Consider the following 26,882-nt stretch of genomic DNA (forward strand, 5'->3'; position numbering starts at 1 on the left):
TAAAAATAAACAATCCTTTATTACATTTTTATTTAGGTCCCAAAAAAACATATCAATAATATTAAGTCAAAAAACAAAAAAAATAAAATAGCTATCATTTCCACAGTGTCCAGGAGTCAGCCTGTAGAAACGCTGCAAGTCCATATATATATATATATGTATGTATGTATATATATGTAAAGAGCCATGGTTTCAAGCTTGGGCGCGTCATCTTCTGCTGTGCCGATCAGGAATGTAGAGGTGATGGGGTTCGGGGGGGGGGGGGCCTAAGCCAGGCTACTGCTGCGACATCTGAAGCAGGAGAAAGGAACAACCACAGTACAAAGTGTGACAAGACTCGTGAACAGAATACACACACACACACACCTCTCTTTGGGCTGAGAGCTTACCTGCTGTTGTTGAGGTTGTGGTTCGGGGCCTCTGCTGGCCAGGCGGCTCAGGATGTTCCTCTCGGACATCTGGAGTCTCACTGCGACGGGGGGTATCCGGGCGATGGTTGCCGGGAGACGGGTGACATCTGCCTTCATGTCACTGAGAAGCTCCTCCAGCTGTTTTAGCACTGAGAGGGAAAAGAGTGAGAACCTGGAAGTGCTTGCCAACTTAAATCTTCAACTAAGCCTCAAGGTACTTTAGGTTGATAACGTATTATGGTCTGTTGTCAGCAGAGAGACTATCCTTCCCATTCCTTTGCACAGGGTCACGTTCAGTAGGCACAAAACGGCCGGGGCAAAAAAAAACTGTCAGAAACCAAATGAAAAATGGGAAGGTACCATCCTAACGAACTCGACCCAGACGTACTAGGCGAGTGCAAGCTGGCTAGCTACCTTTGTGCAGGACGGCATTGGCGGGCTTGTTCCCCGACATGGACTCCTTGCTGAGGTGTTGGTGGGACTCGGCCAGACACTCCACCTCGCTGAAGCGCGTGTTGAGGGCCATGGAGGGATGGGAAGGGTCCTCTGACATGTTGAGGTAGGCCGCCCGGCGCAGCTGCTCCTCGATCACCAAGGCCTGCTCCAGCAGCTAGTGGGAGGGAAGGAGGAGAGGAGATGGGGAAGGAAAGTACACAGAGCACAACAAACCTGTATATTATAAGAGTGAAAATGAGAACTGCTAACAAAACTGTACTAGAAGAGTTGGCTTAGAAATGACGCTCATAAAAGTATAAATGGCTAATAAAGGACTTTATACCTTAAACCTCCTGGCCAGAAACTTGTTTTTAATCTCTAGGAAGTTGCCTCGGTTCATCTCAGCCTTGAAGGGCTCGTTGAGGATGGCGTACTTCACATCGTTCTGGATGTCCTGCCAGCGCGCGTAGCCGTGTCTAGGGGGCGCCAGAGTCAAGGGGAAAAACAAAACAAGCCCCACTGTTTGTGTTATGACCAATAATGGCCTAATGTATGTGACCGTTCACTAATACTTGAAACTGGTCATAGTTCATAGATATGTTCAGATCATGCTACAGGCAGTCCACCCTGGAGGTAATAATCCAATGACGGGGGTTGTACCGGTCAAATGTTTAAGAGAAAGAATTGACAGTAAATCATTGAGTTCTGTCCGTTGGAATGCGCTGTCCTAATGTTTGTTTGCAAAGAGCCACAGTGAGCAGCCTAGTATAAAAGGATACTGTATTATGCCAGCAAGCAGCCAGTAGTCGTGGCGACGGTGCCAGATCTCATTGGTCTTCTTGGTGACGGTGGCGGCCCTCTCCTCGTTCTGCCACAAGGAGTGCAGCTCTGTAGGAGAGAGAAGAGATTGTTAGTGCTTCCCTGTAACAATTGAGACTATTGAAAATGCAGTTTAGTCCACGAGTAGCACATAACCATGTATGAAACCAACCAAAACTCAGTTGAGATGGAGTTGAGATCTGGGCGTGCGTGTCCCCTCGACACTCTCCAGTCCTCTTACCTGTGAATCCTCCGTCGGCGATGTTAAACATGAATCTCGTCTTCGCTTTCTTCTTCTCCTCACTGACTCCGGCCGCCACTCCCTCCTTCACACTGTCCCCGTTCTGCAGCTTGGCCGGCTCCTCCACCTTCACTCCATCCTTCTCCTCCTTTTGCTCTGCAGACAGAACGAGATAGAACAAATAAAAATGGGGCCAAAGAGAGAATGGCGTGAAGCAGAAACATTGACAAACATCAACCAAGGAACCGAACCTACAGTATGTTCTTACTGCAGTTTGTTGATCGACAAGGGACAAAACAAGAGCAGATGGACGAGCTACCTTTCTTTTCCTCCGAGGCAGGAGTGGTGTCCATCTCTTCGGTCTTCTCTTTCTTATCTTCTGCTGCAAATCCATGAAGAGAAAGAGGGGGAGACATTAGCAAACAAGTGTAATAGAAATGGTACTATGGGAAAACTAGTACTGAGCCATATTATATTATGACATTGACAGAAAAGTTCACCTTTGGCCTCAGAATCTTCAGATTTGACCTCCGACACGTCCGTCTTTTCCTCCGCTGCTGGAGACTTGGTCCCCTCTCCTCCCTCGGCACTCTTCTCCGCAGTCTCTCCATCCTTCTTTTCCGCCTCTCCGTTGGTAGGCTCGTCTGTTTCCATGGGCTCCTCTTCCTCTTTCTCCTTTGCTTTCTGTTCAGGGGAAGGGGCCTTCTCATCCTCATCAGGGATCGCAATTATCTGAAAGAGGGGAAAGAGCTGGATTTATTAGAGCCTGAAGCACAGAGAACTAAGTATAACCACAACCATTCTGGAAAAGGAGTTCCATCTCCGACTTCACAACAATGATATACTGTAGTATCAATCCCCCATGTACAAGTATGATACATTAGAATAGGGCAATGGATAACAACCAAAGCCACCCAGTCTATTGACCAATGTAGATCAAATTCTTTACCTCTGGGTCTTCCGTCTTTCCGGACTCCTTCTCCCCCTCACGGTCTTTCTTCTCTTCTTTCTCGCCATCCTTCACGGCGTCCTCAGTCCTTGAAGAATCGTCTGCTAAACCAACAGATCATCCGCTTTAATCCACCTTCCACACCTCTAAGCATTGATTGACAGTTACACATTTTACACACCAAGGACTCTTATTCTAGGGTGGTTTCACTAAAACCAGCATAGCAGCAGCGCATGGGTCAGAGTCCTGGAACAGTGAGTGAGTGTGGAGGTGGGGGCAGTTGGTTTACCTGGGGCGGGCGTGTTGGGTTGCGTGTCTGCGGGTGTGCCTGTGGAGGGAGTTTTGGGGGCTGGGGAGGGCGAGCACACAGAGGAGACCAGGGGTTAAAAGCATTATCGCAGGAGGGTCTACTTGCAGAAGTGGGGGGGTTGCAGGCCATAGGTCAACACAGCAGAGAAAGATGGATTCATAAGGAATGCAGGAAGAGCAGGGATCAAGGAGAGGGTCGTGGAAGAGGGCGTAGCGGTCTGTACCTGTGGCGGGTGTGTTGGGCTGTGTGTCTGCAGGCGTGCCCGTGGAGGGGGTCTTCCCTGGGGAGTCGGGGTGGGCTCCAGCTGCAGCGGCCGCAGCCTTTTTACTCTCCTCCAGCTCCATCATCCAGGGCATGGACCACTGGCCGTTGACGTGCTCAAACTCCTGGACCTGGTCCAAAACATGGTCAGAACACAGCCAGGACAGATAATGAAACACAGGGCCGTATACGATCATGAGACCAGTATACCATTAAGACTTTGACTTTAAAAGTATGACAGTTATCCCAAACAGGAACTGGGCTTTACCTTCTTACGGATGAGTGACATCACGCCGATGCGGGTGAGGACGTGTTGCCGCGACAACCCTTCGCGTGGGACGCCGTCGGCGAAGGTCTCGGCTCCGTCTGCGCCGGGTTCGCACAGGTGCCTCATGAAGAGCGAGACATACGCCCTGAGAGAGACCAAGAAGGAAGCGAGATGAGTGGATCCGATGTAAAAATAATACAAAAAAAAGAGAGGACAAATTCAACAAATATCAGGGCATTACCATTTTTATTTACACTATAACATGTTAGTTACTTACTTGAACTCTTTCTCAGCTTTCCCGCGCAGGTCTCTGACCAGCCACTGGGTGGTGAATGCATCCTGGGGAGGCATCCCATAACGCATCACTGCATTCAGGAAGGCCTTCCTCTGGCGAACGTTGAAGCCCAACACCTGAACACCAGAGGCAGGGTTAGTGTCGAGTTAACACTAACCCTGACACAGGTAGTCTTACAGATCGACCCACAACCTCTATTTCTAGCCAAGCCAATTGAATGTCAGAGGCACGAGGTGGGTAGGCCCATCTGTAGATAACCTAAATTGCAAACACATTCAGAATCACGCAGAGCATTGGTTCAGAGTGCAGTGATTGATGGACATTGACAGCTGACCTCAATGTTGCCTCCCACTCTGGCCAGCAAGGGGGGCAGTGGCTTGTCCCTGTCGCCCCGCATGCCTTTCCTGTTGGGTCTGCGAGAGTTGGCTGCACCGCCAGAAAAAAGGAAAAACATGAAAAGTTATTCTCTTAAGCTTCACAAACCACACACAAGCACTCTTGTAAACCCCACTGACAGGGACACCATCTCTGTCCACACACTCTCTCTTACCTTCTGCCCGCTCATCAAAGTCCTCGTCACCCTCCTCGGAGGCCACAGAGTAGTCAGAGTTGTTGTCCGATTGGTCATCCTGCCAATCTGCTTGGAGACAGAAAGACACGGGGAGCAATTTCAGTACACAGTCCAGAAACGTCTTTGAACTTCTTTAAAAAATATATGAACATTTAAAGAGGGGGGAGAAGATTCTACAAGGAAATGGACTGAGTGAAAGGTTGACAAACAGACCAAGTACAGAGATCTAGCAGGAAACCACCGTCACAGATATGGGGTGATGTCTCAACTTGCCTACACACAATACACGCAGTGCCCAAGTAGGAGTAGCTGACAAACCACATGTGGGACTTTGGTTAAGCTAGTATGTCTATAGTTAGCAGGCAAGGAAAAAGGCACCGGTTCCCAACTCAAGTGGGAAGGGGTACAATAAACACAAACCAAGTAAGCACAACACACACACAACCCCAATTCAGTGACACACGCCAACTTCTATCTCTTAGGGGACTAGAATAAAAGAGTACAGTTTGTGGGGCGGGTGCCGGCATTTTCTTCCTCTTGGTGAGGAGCCTGAGATCATGGTGCCCTTACATTGCATTGTGGGTAAAGTAGTCCACACCATTGCAATGCATTGTATTCAGGTGTCAAAAGTTAATTAAGGAAAGCGGTCAATCCAACATAAAAGGACTTGAACATATCTGCTCATCATATGTAATCCTGAACAGTTTGGATTGTTGTTGGGAATAGAAGATCCCTAACGTATGTGAAGATTTACCAGGCCTTCTGAGGTTTGACACAGAGCCTGGCTGGAGTGGTGAGGTAATGCAAATTGGATGAAAATTCTAAATTTCCAACACGACTGTGACAGAGAGGCATGTCTCATGCAGGAGGTAAAGAATATTCAAACCAGCCCCGGACACCACTCTTGTTACTAAAGCTTCACCGGAGACGCTCACACAGGTACATACCTCCATGCTCCTACACACTGCATGCCTCCCCTTGCACACATCCACAAAGGGACACACACACACACACAAAAACATGTAAGTAAATAATGGCGTCGGCGCTTGTTGTTGTTACCCCGTCTACTACCTCGGTCCTCCTGGGAGCCGTCGTTGTAGTTGACCTGCTTGCGGATGCGCTTGCCCTTGCCCAGGTTGCGGGCCAGGTCCTCCTGCTGCTGCTCATAGTGGTGCCTGAGCAGCTTCTCCCAGTAGTCTGGGTCGACACTCTCCTCCTGCTTGATGATCTCCCTCTGTACTTCCTCCTCCTGAGGGGGGCCAATAGCGAAGGAATAGGAGTGAGTGAGACAAAAGGTGATTCATTGATCAAATCAAAAATTATATTTGTCACACGCGCCGAATACGATAGGTGTGGACCCGACTGTGAAATGCTTACTTACAAGCCCATAACAATGGAGTTCAAAAAGAGTTCAGAAAATATTTACCAAATAAACTAAAGTAAAACATTTCATAAAAGTAACAATAAAAAACAATAACGAGGCTATTACAGGGGTGTGTGCGGGGGGGGTTAGTCAAGGTCATTTGTACATATTGGTCGTGGTATAGCGACTATGCATAGATAATAAACAGAGAGTAGCAGCAGTGTAAAAACAAAGGGGGGGGGGGGGGGGGGTCAATGTAAATAGTCCAGGTGGCCATCTGATGAATTGTTCAGCAGTCTTATGGCTTGGGGGTAGAAGCTGTTAAGGGGCCCTTTTTAAATATTTTATTTATTTATATTTTTTTAACTTTGACTTGGTGTTCCGGTACCGGCTTGCCGCGGGGTAGCAGAGATCAGTCTATGACTTGGGTGACTGTGTCAAATTAGACACACACACATGCGTCTGGGCTACAACAAAGACACATATGAGTCAACCTTCTAAAAATGTCAAATTGGACCTAAATAGCCTGCTAAGTGGCATATATGTCCAACAAACACGCTTACCGCCTCCTCCTCGTCCTTGACCACGTACTGGGCCACCTTGAAGGAGCCGAGGTACTCATTCATGCTCCCGATCTCCGTTTCCTCCGGGGTTTCGGACTCCTGGTTCCTGTCCAGCAGCCTGTCCACCGCCATGTCATCGTAGTGGATCACCTGGCTGTCCTCCTCCTTGTTCTCACCTGGGGGACATCACAATTACATTATGGACAAGCTCCATCTAAAAACATCAGCACACGTTCTAAACATGATCATGTAAGGCAGGGTTTCCCCAAACTCGGTCCTGCCCCCCCTCCTCGGTGCATGTTTTGGTTTTAGCCCTAGCAAATACACAGCTGATTCAAATAAACAACTCATTAAGCTTTGATCATTTGAAGCAGCTGTGGAGTAATGGCACAAAAACCAAAAACGTGCCCCCAGTGGGGGGCCCCAGGACAGAGTTTGGGAAAACCCCGATGTGAGGGATAATCAACGAGGGGCTATGCGTTCTAGGGAAAATAATGAATGACGCATAGAGCCCCGGGTTGAAGATCCCTTTTATACCATGGCTATAATTGAACACATTTGCAGGTAGAAATGTGTTCAACATCCACTGAAGTAGCTAGCAGGTTTACTAGATAGCTACTGTAGTTGCCGTGGTTACCAAACAGACATGCTAGTTTAGCTAACCAAACCATCAGTCCTAGCTTGACATTATGAAAATCGAATTCAACAATGCCAATGTTTTCAATTAAACTTTTTCTTTCAAAAGCAGCTCAAAACATGTCAAAACATTAACTATAGCCATTGAATTCTACTGTGCGTTATTGGGAAAATATGCATGCTCAAGAATGCCCTTCAAGCCAATCAGAAACAAGTATTTAACAATGCCATGGTATAATTAAGCAAAAGCCTGAGGTGTGATATATGGCCAATATACCACGGCTAAGGGCTGTTCTTATGCATGACGCAACGCAAAGTGCCTGGACACAGTCCTTAGCCGTGGTATATTGGCCATATATCACAAACCCTGAAGGTGCCTTATTGTTATTATAAACTGGTTACCAACATAATTAGAGCAGTAAAAATAAATGTTTTGTCATAACTGTGGTACGCGGTCTGATATACCACAGCTGTCAGCCAATCAGCATTCAGGGTTCAAACCACCCAGTTAATAAAACGTTACACTGAACGCGTTATAAACATGATAGTAATGTTGAACATTTCACCTAATAAGCACTAATAAGTAATAAACAACAAACTATCAGCTTATTTGACTGTTCGTATCTGCTGGCCTTTGCTCGTTTTCTGTTCACCTGCAACACGCTTCCAGTAACCTGCTGTGGGCAGGTAAAAAAACAACAACATTTTGTTTGCTCACTTGCAAGCCAACTGACTGGTGATTTGACAGATGAACAACTATCCACTCCATCCATCATCCCTCCATGTTTACCTTCTTTGTCCCCCTTTCCAAGCTCGTCCTTGAACAGCTCCTCCGTGCCGAACTTGAGGATGTCGTCCAGCTCCTGTTTGGACATGGAGCCCGTCTTGGAGCCCAGACCAGGACGCACCACCAGGTGGGTCAACATCATCTTCTTCTTGGCAACCTGGTGAGGGAGGGAACATGGGACGTTTCAATGCCTGCACTTTCTTTCAGCCCATTTAGGCCATAGAAATTAAATGAGTAGAGCTGACAGACAAGGCTCTGTTTCACACACACAACATTCATTGGATCCATCAAGAAAGTATCATTTCTATGATACAGATGTTGTGTTACGTTGTGAATAGGTCATTGTGATGTTGCGGGAGAGGGGACAGCCTGTTTACCTGAGTGATCCTCTCTTCCACAGAGGCCTTCGTGACGAAGCGGTAGATCATCACCTTCTTGTTCTGTCCGATACGGTGAGCTCTGCTGAACGCCTGAGATGAGGAGACAGAGAAACTGTATGAACCTTTCATCCTTGCAACCACCTTAATAAAGTTGATATGGAGGAGGACAAGGAAACGGTAAATGGCCCAATCCCAAATCGACCGCTAAACACGCGTGGAGATCTGATTGGATAGGCGTAAGCAATATGGAATAGCTCCACTTGCCCTGATCGGCTAGGTGGAAGTTTCACCATATTGCTTAAACAAAATCTAATTCTCTAAGTCCATAGGACTTGAATTGGCCTGTGTGTGATGGTTCCATGTGTGATACCTGGATGTCGTTGTGGGGGTTCCAGTCGGAGTCGTAGATGATGACGGTGTCGGCGGTGGCCAGGTTGATACCCAGACCTCCAGCTCTCGTCGACAGCAGGAAGGCAAACTGGACCGCTCCCGGGGCTAAGGAACAAAACAGATCAACCACTCAGACCAAATCACTAAACATATACATAAACATGGATACAAAAGTATGTGGACACCCTTCCAAATTAGGGAATTTGGCTATTTGCATACAGGTGTACAAAAACTAGCACAGGATGCCATGCAATCTCCATAGACAAACATTTGCGGTAGAATGGTCCTTGCTGAAGAGCTCAGTGACTTTCAACGTGGCACCGTCATAGGATGTCACCTTTCCAACAAGTCAGTTCGTCAAATCTCTGCCCTGCTAGAACTGCCCCGGTCAACTGTAAGTGCTTTATTCACAGGCCTGGGCAACTCCAGTCCTCGGGGGCCTGATTGGTGTCACACGTTTGCCCCAGCTAACACACCCGACTCTAACTAATCATGATCTTCAGTTAAATATGCTATTAGTTTAAAATCAGGTGTGTTTGCAAGGGATGGGGGAAAAGTGTGACACCAATCAGGCTCCCGGGGACTGGAGTTGCACAGGCCTGTGTTACTGTGAAGTGGAAACGTCTAGGAGCAACAACGGCTCAGCTGTGAAATGGTAGCCCACACAAGCTCACAGAACAAAAGCACGTAAAAGTCGTCTGTTCTAGGTTGCAACACTCACTACCGAGTTCCAAACTGCCTCTGGAAGCAACATCAGCACAAGAACGGTTTGTCGGGCCATGGCGATAATCTAGTGGCCGTCCATGGTTGCAATAGGCCCAATGAATTCAGGATGCATAGAATTGCAGGAAATTTGCTTTAAAACGGCAACAGCAAAAAATCTATAAAAAAATTGTCACATACACATGGTTAGCAGATGTTAATGCAAGTGTAGCGAAATGCTTGTGCTTCTAGTTCCGACCATGCAGTAATAACCAACCATGCACCATATCCGACCATGCAGTAATATCTAACAAGTAATCTAACCTAATTTCACAACTACCACCTTATACACACAAGTTTAAAGGAATGAATAAGAATAAGTACATAAAAATACATGAATGCGTGATGGGCGATCGGCATAGGCAAGATGCAGTAGATGGTATAGAGTACAGTATATACATATGAGATGAGTAATGTAGGGTATGCAAACATTATATAAAGTGGCATTGTTTAAAGTGGCTAGTGATACATTTTTTACATCAATTTGTTCATGATTAAAGTGGCTAGAGATGAGTCAGTATGTCAGCCTCATGGAGAAACATATATAATTGCAGTAAATTGCAGTCAACAAAACTAAGGAGATGATTGTGGACTTCAGGAAACAGCAGAGGGAACACCCCCCCTATCCACATCGATGGAACAGTAGTGGAGAGGGTAGTAAGTTTTAAGTTCCTCGGCGTACACATCACAGACAAACTGAATTGGTCCACCCACACAGACAGCACCGTGAAGAAGGCGCAGCAGCGCCTCTTCAACCTCAGGAGGCTGAAGAAATTCGGCTTGTCACCAAAAGCGCTCACAAACTTCTACAGATGCACAATCGAGAGCATCCTGTCGTGCTGTATCACCGCCTGGTACGGCAACTGCTCCGCCCACAACCGTAAGGTTCTCCAGAGGGTAGTGAGGTCTGCACAACGCATTACCGGGGGCAAACTACCTGCCCTCCAGGACACCTACACCACCCGATGTCACAGGAAGGCCATAAAGGTCATCAAGGACAACAACCACCCGAGCCACTGCCTGTTCACCCCGCTATCATCCAGAAGGCGAGGTCAGTACAGGTGCATCAAAGCTGGGACAGAGAGACTGAAAAACAGCTTCTATCTCAAGGCCATCAGACTGTTAAACAGCCACCACTAACATTGAGTGGCTGCTGCCAACACACTGACTCAACTCCAGCCACTTTAATAATGGGAATTGATGGGAAATGTAAAATATATCACTAGCCACTTTAAACAATGCTACCTAATATAATGTTTACATACCCTACATTATTCATCTCATCTCATATGTATATGTATATACTGTACTCTATATCATCTACTGCATCTTTATGTAATACATGTATCACTAGCCACTTTAACTATGCCACTTTGTTTACATACTCATCTCATATATACTGCACTCAATACCATGTACTGTATCTTGCCTATGCCGCTCTGTACCATCACTCATTCATATATCTTTATGTACATATTCTTTATCCCCTTACACTTGTGTCTATAAGGTAGTAGATTTGGAATTGTTAGCTAGATTACTTGTTGGTTATTACTGCATTGTCAGAACTAGAAGCACAAGCATTTCGCTACACTCGCATTGACATCTGCTAACCATGTGTATGTAACAAATAAAAATCAAATCAAATTTGATCTGCTAACCATGTGTATGTGACAAATAAAAATTTGATTAGATTTTTTAATGGAAACAACAACAAAAATGTATCTGCACCACCAAGACGGGGTTGTTTCTTGCCCAGAGACCGGAACAAATTCAGCCGCACCGACCACCACCTAAGCCCCCCTTTGATCCAGAAAAAACCCTGCTTTTTTACATCAGCTATTATCTACATCAATCACTTTCGATATCAAACAACAATAGGATATATACTCCTACAGACTCAACTATATAATATTCACTCTGAAACTGCAGTATACACAGTGATATAGTCGAGTGTGAATGAGGAAGTCTGTGGGGTGAGCCTCACCGTTGAATCTGTCGATGGCCTCCTGTCTCATGCCCCCGGTGATGCTGCCGTCGATACGCTCGTACTTGTAGCCCTCGTTCTCCAGGAAGTCCTCCAGCAGGTCAAGCATCTTGGTCATCTAATACAGAGGGAGTGAATGGGCGGTGAGTAAACAAATGGGGTTGATGCACGAGAGGCAAAATAAATGTCAATCTATAAAATAATCTACAAGGGTAAGCAGTGTCCATGTGTGTATGTCTGTGTCCTTTTTGTATCTTTAAGTGTCTGTCTCCAAGATCTTTGAAATGGTTGAATCCTTCAAGATGTAATGCGATTTGTGGATTCAAATAAAGTATTTAAAATGTGAGTTTGGGGTAACTAACTTGAGAGAAGATGAGTACTCTGTGCCCTCCGTCTTTCAGCTTCCTCATCATCTTCTGCAATAGAGTCAGTTTCCCGGCAGACTTAGTGAGGGCGCTGCCGTCGTACATCCCATTGGGCATCTTTGGGGCTTCCTGTTTGGGAGAACCAATCAAGAGTCAGAGCCTCAGTTAAAAAGAGCTTCATAATGCATATTATATCTAAAACAACCCTCCCCCCCACACACACTTATCCATCACAATAGCATGGTCCATTCTCAGTCAACAACATTGGTATGTGGGTCGTACCATGGCTGCCACAGGGAAGAGGTAGGGGTGATTGCAGCACTTCTTGAGGTCCATCACCACATTGAGAAGGGATACTTGGTTCCCACCACTTCGTGTGTTCAGGGCCTCAAAGTTACGGGTGAGGATGAATTTGTAGTACTTCCTAAAAAGATGAGACAATAAGAAACACTTAATACCCCTTCCCCAGTCCAATTATATTGTAAGGTTCTCATGAGTTGAGTATCCTGAGGGAAGATTGTGTTTAACTAAGTAGTCTTGGGAAGATAACTAATCATTCTAACTATATATTTGATCACATCACCTTTTAGCCAATTAATGTGGGTTACCACCATTCAATTTACCCTCTTCACTACATCCTATCCCTCCTTTCCCACGTTCACTCACTTCTGCATGGGGCTGAGCTCCACCCTGACGATGAGCTCCGTCTTGGAGGGCATGTGTTTGAAGACGTCCGCCTTCAGCCTCCTGAGCATGTGGGGTCCCAGCATGTCGTGCAGCTTCTTGATCTGGTCCTCTTTGGCGATGTCAGCAAACTCTTCCAGGAAGCCCTCCAGGTTACTACACAGAGTGGAAGATGCAGGTAAGTAAAGGTTTAACTCTATAATAGCTGGTCTAAGTTGTGCGGGGTGTGATACAGGTGACGTGAAGTGGTCGTTGGGATTGAGTGGGAAAGTATGGGGAGTAATGTTTGGAGGGTGGTCAGAATGTGTACACACACCTGAATCTCTCTGGCGTGAGGAAGTTGAGGAGGTGGAACAACTCTTCCAGGTTGTTCTGTAGAGGTGTACCGGTCAGTAGCAGCTTGTGCTGGAGAGGATAGTTGTTCAGCACCCTAAAGAACTGGACGGGAGAGAGAGAGAACGGTTACTAAACAAAAGAAAGGCACACTTGAATTTCTCAATGGTACCATCAGCCATACAAGTTTAGGTGGAGTTTCATTGTACTTAATACAAAAATCAGGATATCCAAATTATGATAAATGTTATTTGGGATGCCTCAATACCCTTATACTTCCAAATTGATATTTTTCTTGAGTAAGGGAATATGTTGCACATAACAGGTAAACTACCTCCCTAGCACAAGCTCTTTAAAGCCTCACCATAGACATGTTATAGGAGTCGTCAACTCTAATCTCTCACCTTGGACTGGTTGTTTTTGAGCCTGTGGGCTTCATCGACCACCAGACAGGCCCAATCTATGGAACCTAGGATGGCCATGTCGATGGTGATCAACTCATACGACGTCAGCAGCACATGGAACTTCACCGATGAGTCTTTCTACAAGGCCACGGGGATGGTTAAAAAACGTGACACACACCAGCATATCATTGAAGGAGTGAGCTTATCGTGGCAGATTGACAAAGCAAGTACTTCCTTACTTCAACAAGTACATTTGATCAGTTATCCTTCTCACCTTCATCTTAGAAGCTCTCTTGCCTCCGCGGATGGCGTTGTTCTCGAAGGAGAACTCATTCTCTCTAATGACGGCTCTGCTGTCCTTGTCTCCTACGTAGGTCACCACGTACATGTCTGGGGCCCACATCTCAAACTCTCGCTCCCAGTTAATGATGGTGGATAGGGGGGCGCTCACCAGGAACGGGCCCTTGGAGTGACCCTGTGAGGGGGAAAGAAAAAAAGTTCCATACAAATGATCTTTTTAATGTGTGGCCCCAGTGGGAATCTAACCCACTACCCTTGGTGTTAAAAATGCCATGCAACACCAACCGATACACAGCTAATTTAATAAAGAAATATCATTTTTCATGTAACATTCATGCATCTATAATTCTAATGTAAATACATGGTGTTGTCAAAGGGGTTGCATTATACACTCCGACCAATAGGTGGCAGTAGTCTCCATGTGATCACCCCCCAAGAGGGTTGACACAAAGCTCAAGCTTAATGTCGTCAGATTTCACCTGATTTATACAAAATGGCTGGGCTGGTATTGGTCTATAAGGCTGCCAAGGGAACTATATGCCAAAGTTGGCATTTCTAATCAGTTTCTCTTTAACTAATGGCTACCACTTCGCATTTTGGCCTTGATTTTTTAAACAGTGACATTAATCAATAAATAAAAGGTTAGAAGCTATAGTTAACATTTGAAAATTCAAACTGAAAGTTATTATCTCTAATACATGCACATTCACCCCATACCTCTTTGTAGAGTGAGTAGAGGAACACGGCAGTCTGCACAGTCTTGCCAAGACCCATCTCGTCAGCCAGGATAGTGTCTGTGCCCTGTGCCCAGGAGAAACGCAGCCAGTTGAGACCCTCCAGCTGGTAGGGGTGCAGGTTGCCCCCCGTACTGTCTAGGTAATCAGGCTGCCGCTCAAACTTGATGGTGGGCTGAAGAGGGGGGGGGGGGGGGGGGGAGAATGAGAAGTGAATTACTGTTGATGCCAAGACACACTATACAGTAAATAAGCACCATACGGGATTTATGTGATCGGCACAATTTAGAGCTGCAGAAGAGGCTAAAAGGCCATTTTCACAGCAATATACTGAAACAATTTATGATCAGGAATATCTTTTAAATCAAGAGAAACCATCTCTCATTAAAAAAAAAGACATAAGACTCCAATAACAGTTACAACTCCACTTACGTCAACGACAGGGTTCTCAGGAGGCCGGTCCAACCGTTTCGTCTTGCCTTTCACCTTCATCTTCTTCCCTGGTTTACCCTCATCGCCCATCATTAGCTCCCTGAAACAAACAGATAGAGAATATGGTTAGCCTCGGAAACAGACAAAGGGTGAAAGTAGAAACTCCTCCAGTTCATCTACGCAATATAGAGAAGGTGGTCAATAATGCATTAGTGACCTGTGGTTCCAGTACTGCTGTCTAAAGATGTCGAACTCGGGGATGTCCATGTCCTCGGCCTCCCAGGTGGCCTGGTCGTAGGGGAGGTCTTTCCACTTGATGAGGTAGTGGATGTTGTTCTTCTTGTCCTGACTGCAGCGCACAAACAGGCAAAACTTGGTTAGCAACATTGAAAATTACATCTGGTGGGTATTCGCAACGGATTGGTTTAAATTATCACTTTGACCAATGTCAGATTTGCACCATGAGGAGAAACCTTTCACCTGACAAACACATTCCATTGAAGGGAAACTCCCGACTAGACAGTATTTACAAAGTGCACGACTATATCGGCCTGGCAACTAAAAATCTGCTGCTATTTTGGAAATGTTAACTCTCAATGAAACTAAAACACATTTCAATCACATTTAGGAGCCAGTCTGAGTCTGGTCTGACCTGTGGTTAAGGATGCGATGAATCATCATCCAAGCAATCTTGATGCCGAAGCGGTAGTACTTCTCCTCCATCTTGGCGTAGAGCGGGTCCTTGGCCTTCCTCTTTGTGCTCTTTTCCTCATCGCCCTCGCCAAAGTCGATTGAAGGAGGCTCGTCCATGTCGTTCTTCCTCTGGTAGTTCCTGAACATCACCTGACAGTGCAGCTCCAACTGGGGAGATGGGAAAGAGTGGGTGAAAGGGAGAAGTGTGTGTGTGTGTGTTCCCAAACGTGGTTGTGACATTAAAGCTCTTCTCTAATCAATTTGAGCGAGAAAGAAGAGTGTCTTTGTTTGAACGCTTTGGTTTCAGTGTGCGACTGAGAAACGAAAAAGAAGATGTGCAACAAGCCAACTGAGGGTAGCTGTGTATGAGCACGATTGCCTGTAAAGTAGCAGCGTAGCGGAAGTATTTTTTGATGCCCGTGTGTATGTGCGTACATACCTGCAGCTCAGACACCCAGGAGCAGTGCCAGTAGGACATGTTGCTCCACTTGGCGAAAAACTCCCTCTCAGGGCGCCCGGCCAGAGGGGCGGGGTCTGGCTGGTCAGCCGGAAGGTCTGGGGGGCGGGGGATGGTCGTGGGTGGAGGGGGGTCGCCCCAGCGCCACGTCAGAATCTTCTGCACCTTGCCTTTCATTGGTGGACACTGACGAGAAGAGGGGAAATACAATGAATAGGTCAAAAGAATTTAAAACATTCACTTTTCATGACCAACGGATCATAATGACATGGTGAAAACTCCTTGCCTACAGATAGGTATTGTTACATGGCATTCAACCATTTAGTCATTGTGTTTTCCCATTCACTATCTAAGACCGTAGGGGCTAGGTTTCAATTTGGGAAGTCAAATGTGACCCGTATGTCGCACTTCACAGGAGTGGCATTTTAATGTAAAAAACATGCATAGATCTTCTGCAGAAATGCCTTCTTGAACATGTGCACTTTCATGTGCCTTAATAACAAACCACTAGGTAATCTGTAAAAATAAAACAAATATGAAATCACAAAGCTGTTTAGACAACAAAAAAATGCTGAATTTTGCCTATACATGATTGGTTGATATAACAAGGGGCTGAATGTCCCATTCACGAGAAAAACATTTTTTGTCACTCAAAATGGCACATCCTGCTCTCTGCTACCGCGGATATTTGAAATATCCATTGGATTTACTCATGGACTACATGCAAAGTGTAGCTGCAACTTTCAATACCAGTCTAGTCCTGAATAGAGATGCTGGTATTCACACAGCTCTGTATTCTGTGATTCAGTCTGCCGTGAATCATTCTCCATACACCAGTTAAGAGTCTACAGTTAAAATGCCAAAATATAGCTACATGCGTTACTGTCTCAACTGTATCAAAAAGTTGCTCATTGCTAGCTTTTGTACTAGCTAGCTAAACAGTTGCATACATGTGCAGTTATGGCTTACTTCGTTCTGCAACGAGCCATTGTTTACAGATGGCTCATTGCGGGACGAAGCAACATTAAGACAGTTAGCTCAGCAGTTGCCTTCTGCGCTTACAGTAATGTTGATTGCTGATGTGTTAAGGCATGTATGACGATAATCTTTTGTGTTTGATGTTTAACCAGCTAAATTAGCTACCAAAAATAGCCACTGTGGTGCGAATGCTAATCAAACCCCAAGTTACTTTATAGGGACAAATGGCAAATTGGATGAAACGATAGCTAAATAACTAGCTAGCTATTGGATTATAGATTGAGGAATTCTTTTGCATGTTCAACTAACTGGCTTGCTTAACGAATACCATTTATATCTAGCCAACTGGTAATTGTGCTAACTAATCAAGCTAATTACTATTGTTGGCTGGAAGCAGGTTACGCTTGTACTGGGCATTGTAGTACAGTTGTCGCAGTCAACAACAAGCTATAGGACATTCATTCACATTTTAACTTATTTTTTCTGGAATTTGACTTTCAGCATAAACCTGCTCTCTCTCCACCACCAGTACAAGGAGATGATTGAGGGTGACAAAGCAACACTTCAGGTATTTTGTCTTTGTACTTTGAGCTTATTGCTTGGACTTGGGGGTCAATGAATGTTAGTACGCATGGTTTTAATGTCTATTTTTCTCTGCTTTCCTCCTTTACAGTTTGAATTGTCTGGAAGCTGGTGTTGCAGCCAAGGAGCTTCCACTCAGATGGAACCAGGTTTCAGCTGCTGTGCAATGTTGACGTCCTTCCTCCCAGAAATGTGAAAGCATCCCCCAGACTGGACACAAACCAGCAAACATATTTTTGAGAACATCAGGACTTTTGCAATGAAAAGGCCATGGACATTACATATCCTGTTCCAAAAGGCAGGACAGAAATATGCTCTCAGGCTAGATTCCTTTGTTCACATCATAACATTACCTGAACCAAAGTTACTCAAAGGATCTGATGATATAGGCCTAGGTCTAGATAGTTTTCACCTAAGCCTTATGTGTTACCTAAATTGTAGGCTACTACCTTTACCACTTGAAGTTAAAGTAGCACTAAGTCACTGCTTTAGCACATGGCCACATTTGTGTGTTCCAATGTGAATTTGTCAAGAGATGGATAGGTCGATCTGAGGCTTTAGAGGGTGTGAACGATGCTACATGGGTGTAGACAAAGAACAGCACTGTAGCTGTTCAATGTGAAAGGTTACCTTAAAGATACCCTTTTTTTAAATGATTATTTTTTTTTGGTTTCCTAAATGGGGCAGTTTGGTGAGATAATGTTCAGAGAGTTGATTTTGGCAAGTATTCTTTTTCTAAATATGTTTTCAAAAGATTAATGTAGAGCAAGTGTGAAAATCACAGCAAAATGGGAAAAAGTTTGCTGCCCTTTTCTCTCGAAAATGGGACTATAAGCAGCATTACTTCCCCACGTTTCCTCTAACTACAGTGTATGAAATGCCATTTTGAAGCTCAGTGTCTGTACTCCATTTTGAATTCTGGTACACAAGACTGAAAAGAGACGGTGGGTCACAAATTCACTTCACCCTACAACTGTCTGTGCCCCATGTCAATCACCCTCTGGGTCCCACCCCATTGGTTCACTCACAGTGCAGCGGGGGCAGATCCACTCTCCGTTGGGGATCTCAGGCAGGGGCGGATTGAGACAGTGGATGTGGTAGGAGGAGGGACAGGAGTCGCAGCAGAGCAGCTCGCCACCGTCCTTACACACCCTGCAGAACTCCATGTGGTGGTCGTCCTCCTCCGGCTCGGGCTCCACCTCCTCCTCTTCTTCTTCTGAGCCATCCTCCCGCGCCTCCCACTGCTTGCCCTCCTTCTCCTGTGGATGGGGGAGGAAAGGGGTTCACGTGAATGGTAGTAGTGAAAAGGGAAAGGTTAACTGGTTGAATGGTAGGGGAGCAAAGAATTATTCACTGGAGAAATTTGAGTTCAAATACTACCAGCATATACCATAGTACTACTAGCTAGTAGTTTATGATCATTGACCAATGCTGGTCAATATGAATAGTTCATCGCTACTCTCTGCAATTTCCTCCGATTTTTGTCAGCACTCTAATTGGCCAGACATTCTCGTTGACTAACCAGTACCACTTTCCCTGGTCACTTACTCCACAGAGCTTAGGAAGGTGTCACTCACACAGTGTGGGCAGCTCCAGGTGCCCTCTGGGGCGTTCTCCATGTCGGGGTCCAGACACACCATGTGGTAGGCCCTGGGACAGGTGTCGCACAGAATGATCTCCCCTCCCTGCTGGCACACCTCACAGTAGTCCTGGTGGTCCGTCTCATAGCCGTCACCATCCTCCTCGACTGGAGAGAGGGAATAAGAGGAGAAAAGTGTGTGAGAGCAATTCAAACTAAACAAAAATATGAAAACGCAACCCTGTCAAAGATTTTACTGACTTACAGTTCATATAAGGAAATCAGCCAATTGAAATACATTGATTAGGCCCTAATCTATGGAATTCACACGACTGGGAATACAGATATGCATATGTTGGTCACAGACAACCAGTTAGTATCTGGTGTAACCACCATTTGCCTCATGCAGTGCGACATCTCATTCTCATAGAGTTGATCAGGCTGTTGATTTGGCCTGTGCAATGCTATCCCACTCGTCAATGGCTGTGCGAAGTTGCTGGATATGGGCGGGAACTGGAACACGCTGCCGTACACGTAAATCCAGAGCATCCCAAACATGCTCAATGGGACACATGTCTGACTGAGTATGCAGGCCATGAAAGAATTGGGACATTTTCAGCTTCCTGTAATTGTGTACAGTTCCTTGCGACATGGGACCGTGCATTATCATACAATAATGGGCCTCAGGATCGTCATAGTAGCTCTGTGCATTCCGTAACTTATGCCTGCCCATACCATTACCCTATGGTGCCGGTGGGGTTCTCTGTTCACAAAGTTGACATCAGCAACCCACTCGCCCACACAACGCCATTCCCTCTGTATACCATCTGCCTGGTACAGTTGAAACCAGGATTCAGCCGTGATGAGCATACTTCTCCAGCGTGCCAGCAGCCATCAAAGGCGAGCATTTACCCACTGAAGTTGGTTACTATGCCAAACTGCAGTCAGGTCAAGATATAGATGAGCTTCCCGGAGACTGTTTGACAGTTTGTGCATAAACTCTTAGGTTGTGCAAACCCAGTTTCATCAGCTGTCCGGGTGGCTGGTCTCAGACGATCCGACAGTTGAAGAAGCCGGATGTGGAGATTCTGGGCTGACGTGGTTACACATGCTCTGCGGTTGTAAGGCCGGTTGAGGCGGCTTACGGTAGAGAAATGAACATTAAATTCTCTGGCAACAGCTCTCATGAACATTCCTGTAGTCAACATGTCAATTGCACGCTCCCTCAAAACTTGAGACATCTGTGGCATTGTGTTGTGTGACAGAACTGCACATTTTAGAGTGTTCTTTAATTGTTCCCAGCACAAGGTGCACCTGTGTAATGATCAAGCAGTTTAATCAGTTTTTTGATATGCTACACCTGTCAGGTGAATGGATTGTCTTGGTAAAGGAGAAATGCTCACTAACAGGGCTATAAACAAATTTGTGCACAAAATTTGATAAGAGAAGCTATTTTTACATCCCAAAAGAGGAATGCCTCTTTAACATGTTGTTGTTTGACGAGCACCCTTACAGAAATACCAGGAACACTAATGCTTTAGCTGTTACATATTGTAAGGAATGTACAGCAGGAACGCATATTTGAATCAGAATGTATGACAAAAACTAATAATTTTATTAAGCGCTGTAGAATTAAACATTATGGAATTGCGCATAATTTTTGTCTCTCCCTTTCACTGTAGTTGGAGAGTACTTCATACGCAATTGAAATTAGGAAGCATCTCAATCTCATAGCCGATGTGTATCAATGCTCTGATGGAAGAGCGTGTCTACTGAATGTGTCAGCGGGTGTCAAACTATTTAAAGGAAGATGATGCTGGATACTGCCCTCCTGAAAACAATCTTCTAGTGACTCAGTAAGACTGAGCGGTACTGACTGAGTCATGGCCAATTGGACATGCACAAACTACAGCTATGGAGTCTAGAAACTCGACGGCACTTTTTTTATTGGGCTTGAGACATACTGTATCACAGCCATGGAAGAGAGACACACACACCTGCAGAGTACTGACCCTTCTTCTTCTTGGGCTTGCTCTTGGGCTTCTTGGAGCGGCTGCTGCGGCTGTTGGAGCCGTCCGACACGGACACGCTGTTCATGCTGGCATCGTCAAAGTCACTCTCCACGTCGGGCTCATCTTCCTCACTCTAATAGGAACACAGAGGGAGTGAGAGAGAAGGGTTAGAAACATTTTTTTCAGGAGAAATTATTCTCTAGGTTGAAGGCCTCTATGCCAACCTAAGATGACTCAAAATGAGCGAGAAAGAGGTGACGAAACAGTAATGCTGGGAATTGCCAGGGACCTCACAATACAATATTATCACGATACAGATCATATCGGCACCGAAGTATTGTGATTATCACGATGCTATGTATTGAGACTCGATGCTGTGATTTTATTGTTATTCGATGTTCCAAACATATTGCTGCATATTGTCTGCTGCGGAGGGACAAGAGAGCCATGCAAAGATAAGTTATGGTCAGTCATGGACATAAAAGTACTGAAAAATTGTCTCTCTATTTAAAGAGAAGACAGAGAAAAAGCTATAAAGGAAAAATACTGCCGTTTTGGTGCAGGTAAAGCCAACGAGCTCAAAAATAATATTGCGATATTGTCAAAACGATACATCGTCAAAAATAATGAACTTAGCTTCCGATTTTCCCCCCTCCATCACTACTAAGCAGGTCCAAGGAGAGAGAATGAGGAAGACATGGTTGCAAATGGGGGACGTGTAGAGAGAGATTGAGAAAGGAGAAGGAAGAGAAAAAGAAAGTGAAAGCACTTACTGAGGAGCGTTTCCTCTTGCTGTTGAAGCCTCCTAGCTTGATCTTGAGCGGGGCCACCTTCTTTGTAGCCACCTTCTTCTTCTCTACGGGCTTGGGGGTCGGCTTGGACTTCTTACGAGCATTTGGACCTTTGCCCTCTTTGGTCTTGGCCTTTTTCAGAGGCGGGGCGGGCGGTAGCTGAGGCTCGGCGACCGGGGCGGGTGCGGGAGGGGGTGCGACCTCCGCCACCATGCTGTCCACGGCAGCAGACACGTTGGCGGCAGCCAGGGCGGCGTTGGCCGCGGCGGAGCCTCTCAGGGGGTTGTTGGTGCTGAACTCACGCCACTTGGCGCCCAGTACCATCATCATCTTGGACACTGCGATCTTGGGGTTCTTGGCCGCAATGAGGGGTCTGGGGAGGATGGTGAGTAATGAGGACAAAAAAAGACAAGATCAGGGGAAGAAAGGAGAAATATTTGAGTGAGCAAAAGTTTAAAGGGGGTAAGAAAGAGAAAGCTTAATATACTATTCAAGCCGCAAGTGTCGATAAGGACAATCTTGTTACCGGACATATTGGCTGAAGGCCTTGTAGTTGGTGAGGGAGCGGTAGTCCTCTTCGCTGAAGACGTGGTCAATGTCCTCCATTCCCCAGTCATCCAGGAGCTGGGACGATGTCTTAGGCTCCTAGATGGGAAAAATTCAATATGAACGTTTGGGTAAAAGTGGTTATTTTCCAGTCTTTTCCATACTGCCTGGACTACTGTGGTGGGAATATTTCTTGCCCTCTGAGTGGCTACTAGGTATAATAAAAATATACAAGTTTACTCTCGCACCGCTTTGGACAAAGCACTTTCCTGCCAGCATTGGCGACTAATGGTTATTTGATGCCGCATACAGTTATACCATGTGCAAAGTGTTTGTCTTGACAAAGGATCAATGGCAGGTAGTTCTATGCTGCCACAGTGATAGTATGTCATTACATAAGTGCAATTACCTCTACCAGGCACCCTAATGGTAGTCTACTCTCAACATAGTAGTATTGTCAACTCTTATATACAGCTAGAGCTACAGGTAGCTTATTCAATCCCTTTCTATGGAGCTATTAAATGGGTTTAAGTTGCATAATTACAATTAAATTAAATATTGTTTGGTTAACTTTAATACCGTACCCCCTCAAACGCTCTCCATCCTCAAACTAAATCTTACCGAGCTATCGTCATCATCGTCCTCATCCTCCTCTTCCTCAGGTTCAGGGTCCTTCCTCTTATCCTTTCCTCCGCCGTTTCTGTCAGCGCTGGTGCTGCTCCTCTTCTTCTCCTTGGAAGTGCCCCCCCTGTTTTTCTTCTTCTTCTTCCCCGGGTTGTAGTCGCTGCCCTCGCTGTCCGAGTGGGGAACCGCTCGCTCTTCGTCTCGGTCTACCTCGGGGGTCTCCATGGGCTCGGGGGAGCTCATTGGCACATCCTGGAGGGGACACAGGGGGGTTAGGAGTAAGCTGTCTTCTGACAGGTGGCGTGTCCCTCCACTGAAAGACTAACGCTGCACTATCTGATCGGAGACAATGGGGGTCCCTGAACAATTCCTCTGGAAAGGATGTAAAAATATACAGTAGAGTATTTTACCTGCCTTCTCGGTCTATGAGCTGAAGGTTGAAATTTTGGGCCAATTGACCAACAACAAACAAGACATGGTGCATCCTAACAACGTACACATATGACAGAGACATGGTCATGTCACAGTAGCCTACCTCTCTGCGAGAGGTTCGCCTCTTGCTGCTTTTGTTCTCCCGGCTCTTTTTGGCCTTCTTCTTTTTCTTCACCTTCGGGGCCTCATTCTCTGACATCTCTTCCTCATCTGCAATGGAGGTCAGAGACACAGCTTAACCACATGACCCTGGATATAGACGTGTGCATGTCTGTTTTTCTCTCAAATTCAAAGACAAAAACATTGATTGTTTTTTTTCTTCCCATTCTACGGCCTAAAACTCAAATGACAAAAGAGCAGTTTCTTTTGGATTGCATCTTTGCAAAGTGAAAACATAACTGCAAATTAACCCATAAACATGTGCATTAATGGGGGCGGCAGGTAGGAGCATTGGGCCAGTAACCGAAAGGTTGCTGGATCAAATCCCCGAGCTTACAGGGTAAAAATCTGTCATTCGGCCCCTGAGAGATACAGTTAACCCACTGTTCCCTGGGGGCTGAAGACATGGATGTCGATTAAGGCAGTCCTCTGCACCTCTGATTCAGAGGAGTTGGGTTTAATGTGGAAGACACATTTCAGTTGCACAACTGAGTAGGTATCCCCCTTTCCCTAATGCAAGAGAGAGAAATCGCAATGGTGTCTTTTTGTAGGCACCAACTTCGCCGTGGTTCGTCGGACAAAGCCTGTGGGGGAATGAATGATGTTTTTGACGGGTTTTTGGATAAACACCAAAAACAAGGTCTGTGTTAAACACAGGCTTAGGAGATCTTATATGTTTTGTTCTATGAGATTCTTCATCAGCTTTTATGTCATAAAAAAAAACACACACAAATGCTTCATAATTCATAAAGGTCATGTTATCTTACTGATATTATACCATTGAACAAAATGTACTATTATGGTTTCGGAGAACAGAGCCCGAGCCGCCATGGAACCGCCACCATGTCACATGGCTGGCTAGATTTCAAATAGGCTGCAACTACTACCTACCCCCCCCCCCCCCCCATAACTGTACTACTACCCTTGTCAATTCAATATCCTAGGTATCCCCCATTCCTTGCAATCCTGGTAGCTGCCAAGTCATATGGAATGGAGTTCAAAGCCTATTATGTAATTACTCAGGGTACATTTAAGCAAATGGCCGTTGGCATTGAAATCAAGACAAAGTGGCAACGGTCTGACATGTGATAAGCCGTCTGTAGGTCAAAATGGGGGGGGGGGGGCTTGGATGACCAATTATATGCCATGTCATTATTATCTTGATTAAGTTCAATTCCAGTTAGCCCAAATCCATAATGTGATTTCCCACAAACAAATAGGAAAAGATGCCTCTTCCAAGTAATTATTTTTTATTTGAGTGGGGTTATGGTCAATGATTTCCACATGTGAGAGGTTTGAAAGCAAAGAAAATAAAAATCACTAGCTATGCTAATAGAATTTACCAAAATAAATCATCCATGCATTTGAAGGTGATGATTTCTGTAAATGAATGCGAGTGGTTTAATAATTATATTAGTTAGCTACTATCTAAAAAGGTGGCCTGGCGACGCATGTTGTGTTTAAAAATCAGAAAATTCCATCGCCTTAACTCCCCCCCTCAAATATTCTAATGGGATATGCATTGCCTTCATATCCGAATCAGTTGTTGTTGTGTAAACAAAGTTTTATTGTACTTCCCCAACTATTGTACGATAGTTAGCTAGCTATATGTCAAATTCCGTTAACATTTTCCAGAACTGTATAGACAGCATTTATTTCTACCACGCAAAGCTGCGCTACCAACCACTCGATAGAGGAGGAGAAAACCACCGTCGTCATCTGCCATCTTTCAAGCTAACTGGCTGGCTCCATCTTGTCATCCGCACGTAAAAATACCGGTAATATTTGCTAGGCCGCAAGAATATGCCGGTGTGTCGGCATGATTTTAGTAGCTCAAAGTTTAAGTTGTGCCAGTTGCCTAGGTATGGCCGTTTTGCTAAATAAAATGTAAAAAGGCAAACAATCCAACAACTGAAACCAAACGTTAGCATTGTTAGCACACGCAAGCTAGGCTAAGTTAGCTTCGGCCAGATAGCTTGCCAGGCTAGCTTCTGGCCAACTAGTTAGTTAACCAGACAGTCACTCAGTTAACCAGCTAACATTTAGCTTAGACTGATATCCATAGTTTCAGAAACTTACTTTAATTTGCTAAAACACTTTTCCATAACTAGTTGGCCAGCTACATAATAAATTGTGATAATGCTGCTAGCTAACTAGAGCCAAGTTAGCTAACCATAATAACCAGCCAAGTTAGCTAACCATAACCAGCATCAACTAGCTTAACGTTACCAGTTAGATACAATAGCTATTCATAAAATGTTCGTTTTGACAGTACACATAAATTGTATATTTGGCCTAGTTATACGATTTACCTGTATTATTTACATAAAGTACAGCAAACGTTGATAAATCAATTTCATTGTAATGAATATGTAACGTTAATTTTTAGAAGTGGTACTACCATGCATTAGAGATCGATCCTCTGGGGCTCCAAAATCATCCCTATCTTCTTCGCTTCCAGACATACTGTTAGCTAACTTTAAATGTAGTTAGCTAACTAGCTAAATAAAAAGTTTTTAAATCCGTTTTGCCTCCCGAGTCCTGTCCGAGTCTTCAGTCCGTCCAGGTCGAGCATGGAGTCAAGGAGTACAGGTCGGCAAGGAGGTGGAAATAAGAGACAAAAAGAAAACAGAAGTGAATATTCTTGACTGGTTTCGTTTATTGAGCAATGTAAATACATGGAATGCCTCAGTAGGTAAAATACAATTTCTGGTGTCAATTATTTCAAACAGCACTAGGCTACTCAAGATTATCAGCATTTCAATCTATGCGTAGTCTCGCTAGCTACATATAGCTAGCTAGCCATTTGACATGCCATCATCGTGCGGCTAGCTTGCTACTAGTTTTCCGTCCCATACTTGGTTAGTTAGCGCACACCGGCTAGGTTCAGAAGCACGATTCACCTAATCATCCCAAAATATAACTATCAATAAATGACTAACTTCAATTTGTTTAATTTCGATAATAAAAGGTCTGTCACAAATACATTTAGAAACAATGCAACAAACTACAGTAACGTTACTCACAAGTTGAATGATTCCACTGTTTGAAACCAGAAACAACGAAACGGTATGTTTTTCTTTTTAGGTTACAATAACTAGCTAGTTCCAATAATTAAAATGCAGTATTTTTTCTTATGTTGCACACGACGTCTCCCTCTCTCGCACTAAACACCCGCGCACGCACACACACAAAGAGATCAGGGGGCAGACATCCCATAATAACCCCACACACGTTCACCCCTCCCCCACTCTGCATAGTTACCTTGCAATGTACAGACCATAATAATCCACCCCCCTCCTCCCTCACATGCAGTCTCTTCCCCATTCCTCCATTCCCCCCCTAGCAACCAA

The 26,882-nt window shown here is 45.1% G+C and overlaps 1 protein-coding gene across 19 annotated transcripts; it reads right to left on the reverse strand.

Annotated features, from left to right (window-relative positions):
* On the reverse strand, positions 1-26,732 carry LOC109903634 (chromodomain-helicase-DNA-binding protein 4). 19 transcript variants are annotated; one of them, XM_031789387.1, is made up of 42 exons: positions 26,556-26,732; positions 25,931-26,080; positions 23,474-23,580; positions 22,936-23,190; positions 22,295-22,413; positions 21,751-22,141; positions 20,963-21,110; positions 18,964-19,133; positions 18,415-18,645; positions 15,809-16,012; positions 15,329-15,537; positions 14,894-15,025; positions 14,677-14,776; positions 14,228-14,419; positions 13,485-13,685; positions 13,211-13,348; positions 12,790-12,911; positions 12,456-12,629; positions 12,072-12,213; positions 11,787-11,918; positions 11,425-11,542; positions 8,659-8,783; positions 8,286-8,378; positions 7,912-8,065; positions 7,775-7,795; positions 6,486-6,661; positions 5,619-5,808; positions 4,539-4,628; positions 4,323-4,423; positions 3,971-4,104; positions 3,694-3,838; positions 3,388-3,556; positions 3,144-3,203; positions 2,855-2,958; positions 2,406-2,637; positions 2,225-2,287; positions 1,906-2,061; positions 1,625-1,733; positions 1,189-1,321; positions 825-1,020; positions 390-559; positions 1-291 (listed from the first exon to the last, which is right to left on the reverse strand). In XM_031789387.1, exons 2-42 carry the CDS (start codon positions 25,992-25,994, stop codon positions 277-279), a joined length of 5,985 nt encoding a protein of 1,994 aa, XP_031645247.1. In that variant the 5' UTR covers positions 25,995-26,080; positions 26,556-26,732; the 3' UTR covers positions 1-276. The 19 variants fall into 19 exon arrangements, with proteins under 19 accessions (XP_031645247.1, XP_031645256.1, XP_031645252.1 ...); XM_031789396.1 differs by having other exon boundaries at positions 4,323-4,414; positions 5,631-5,808; positions 7,775-7,798; XM_031789392.1 differs by having other exon boundaries at positions 5,631-5,808; positions 7,775-7,798.
* Between the last annotated feature and the right edge of the window lie 150 nt (positions 26,733-26,882).

The sequence above is a fragment of the Oncorhynchus kisutch genome, linkage group LG14 (assembly GCF_002021735.2).
Source record: "Oncorhynchus kisutch isolate 150728-3 linkage group LG14, Okis_V2, whole genome shotgun sequence".
NCBI classification, from domain to species: Eukaryota; Metazoa; Chordata; class Actinopteri; order Salmoniformes; family Salmonidae; genus Oncorhynchus; species Oncorhynchus kisutch.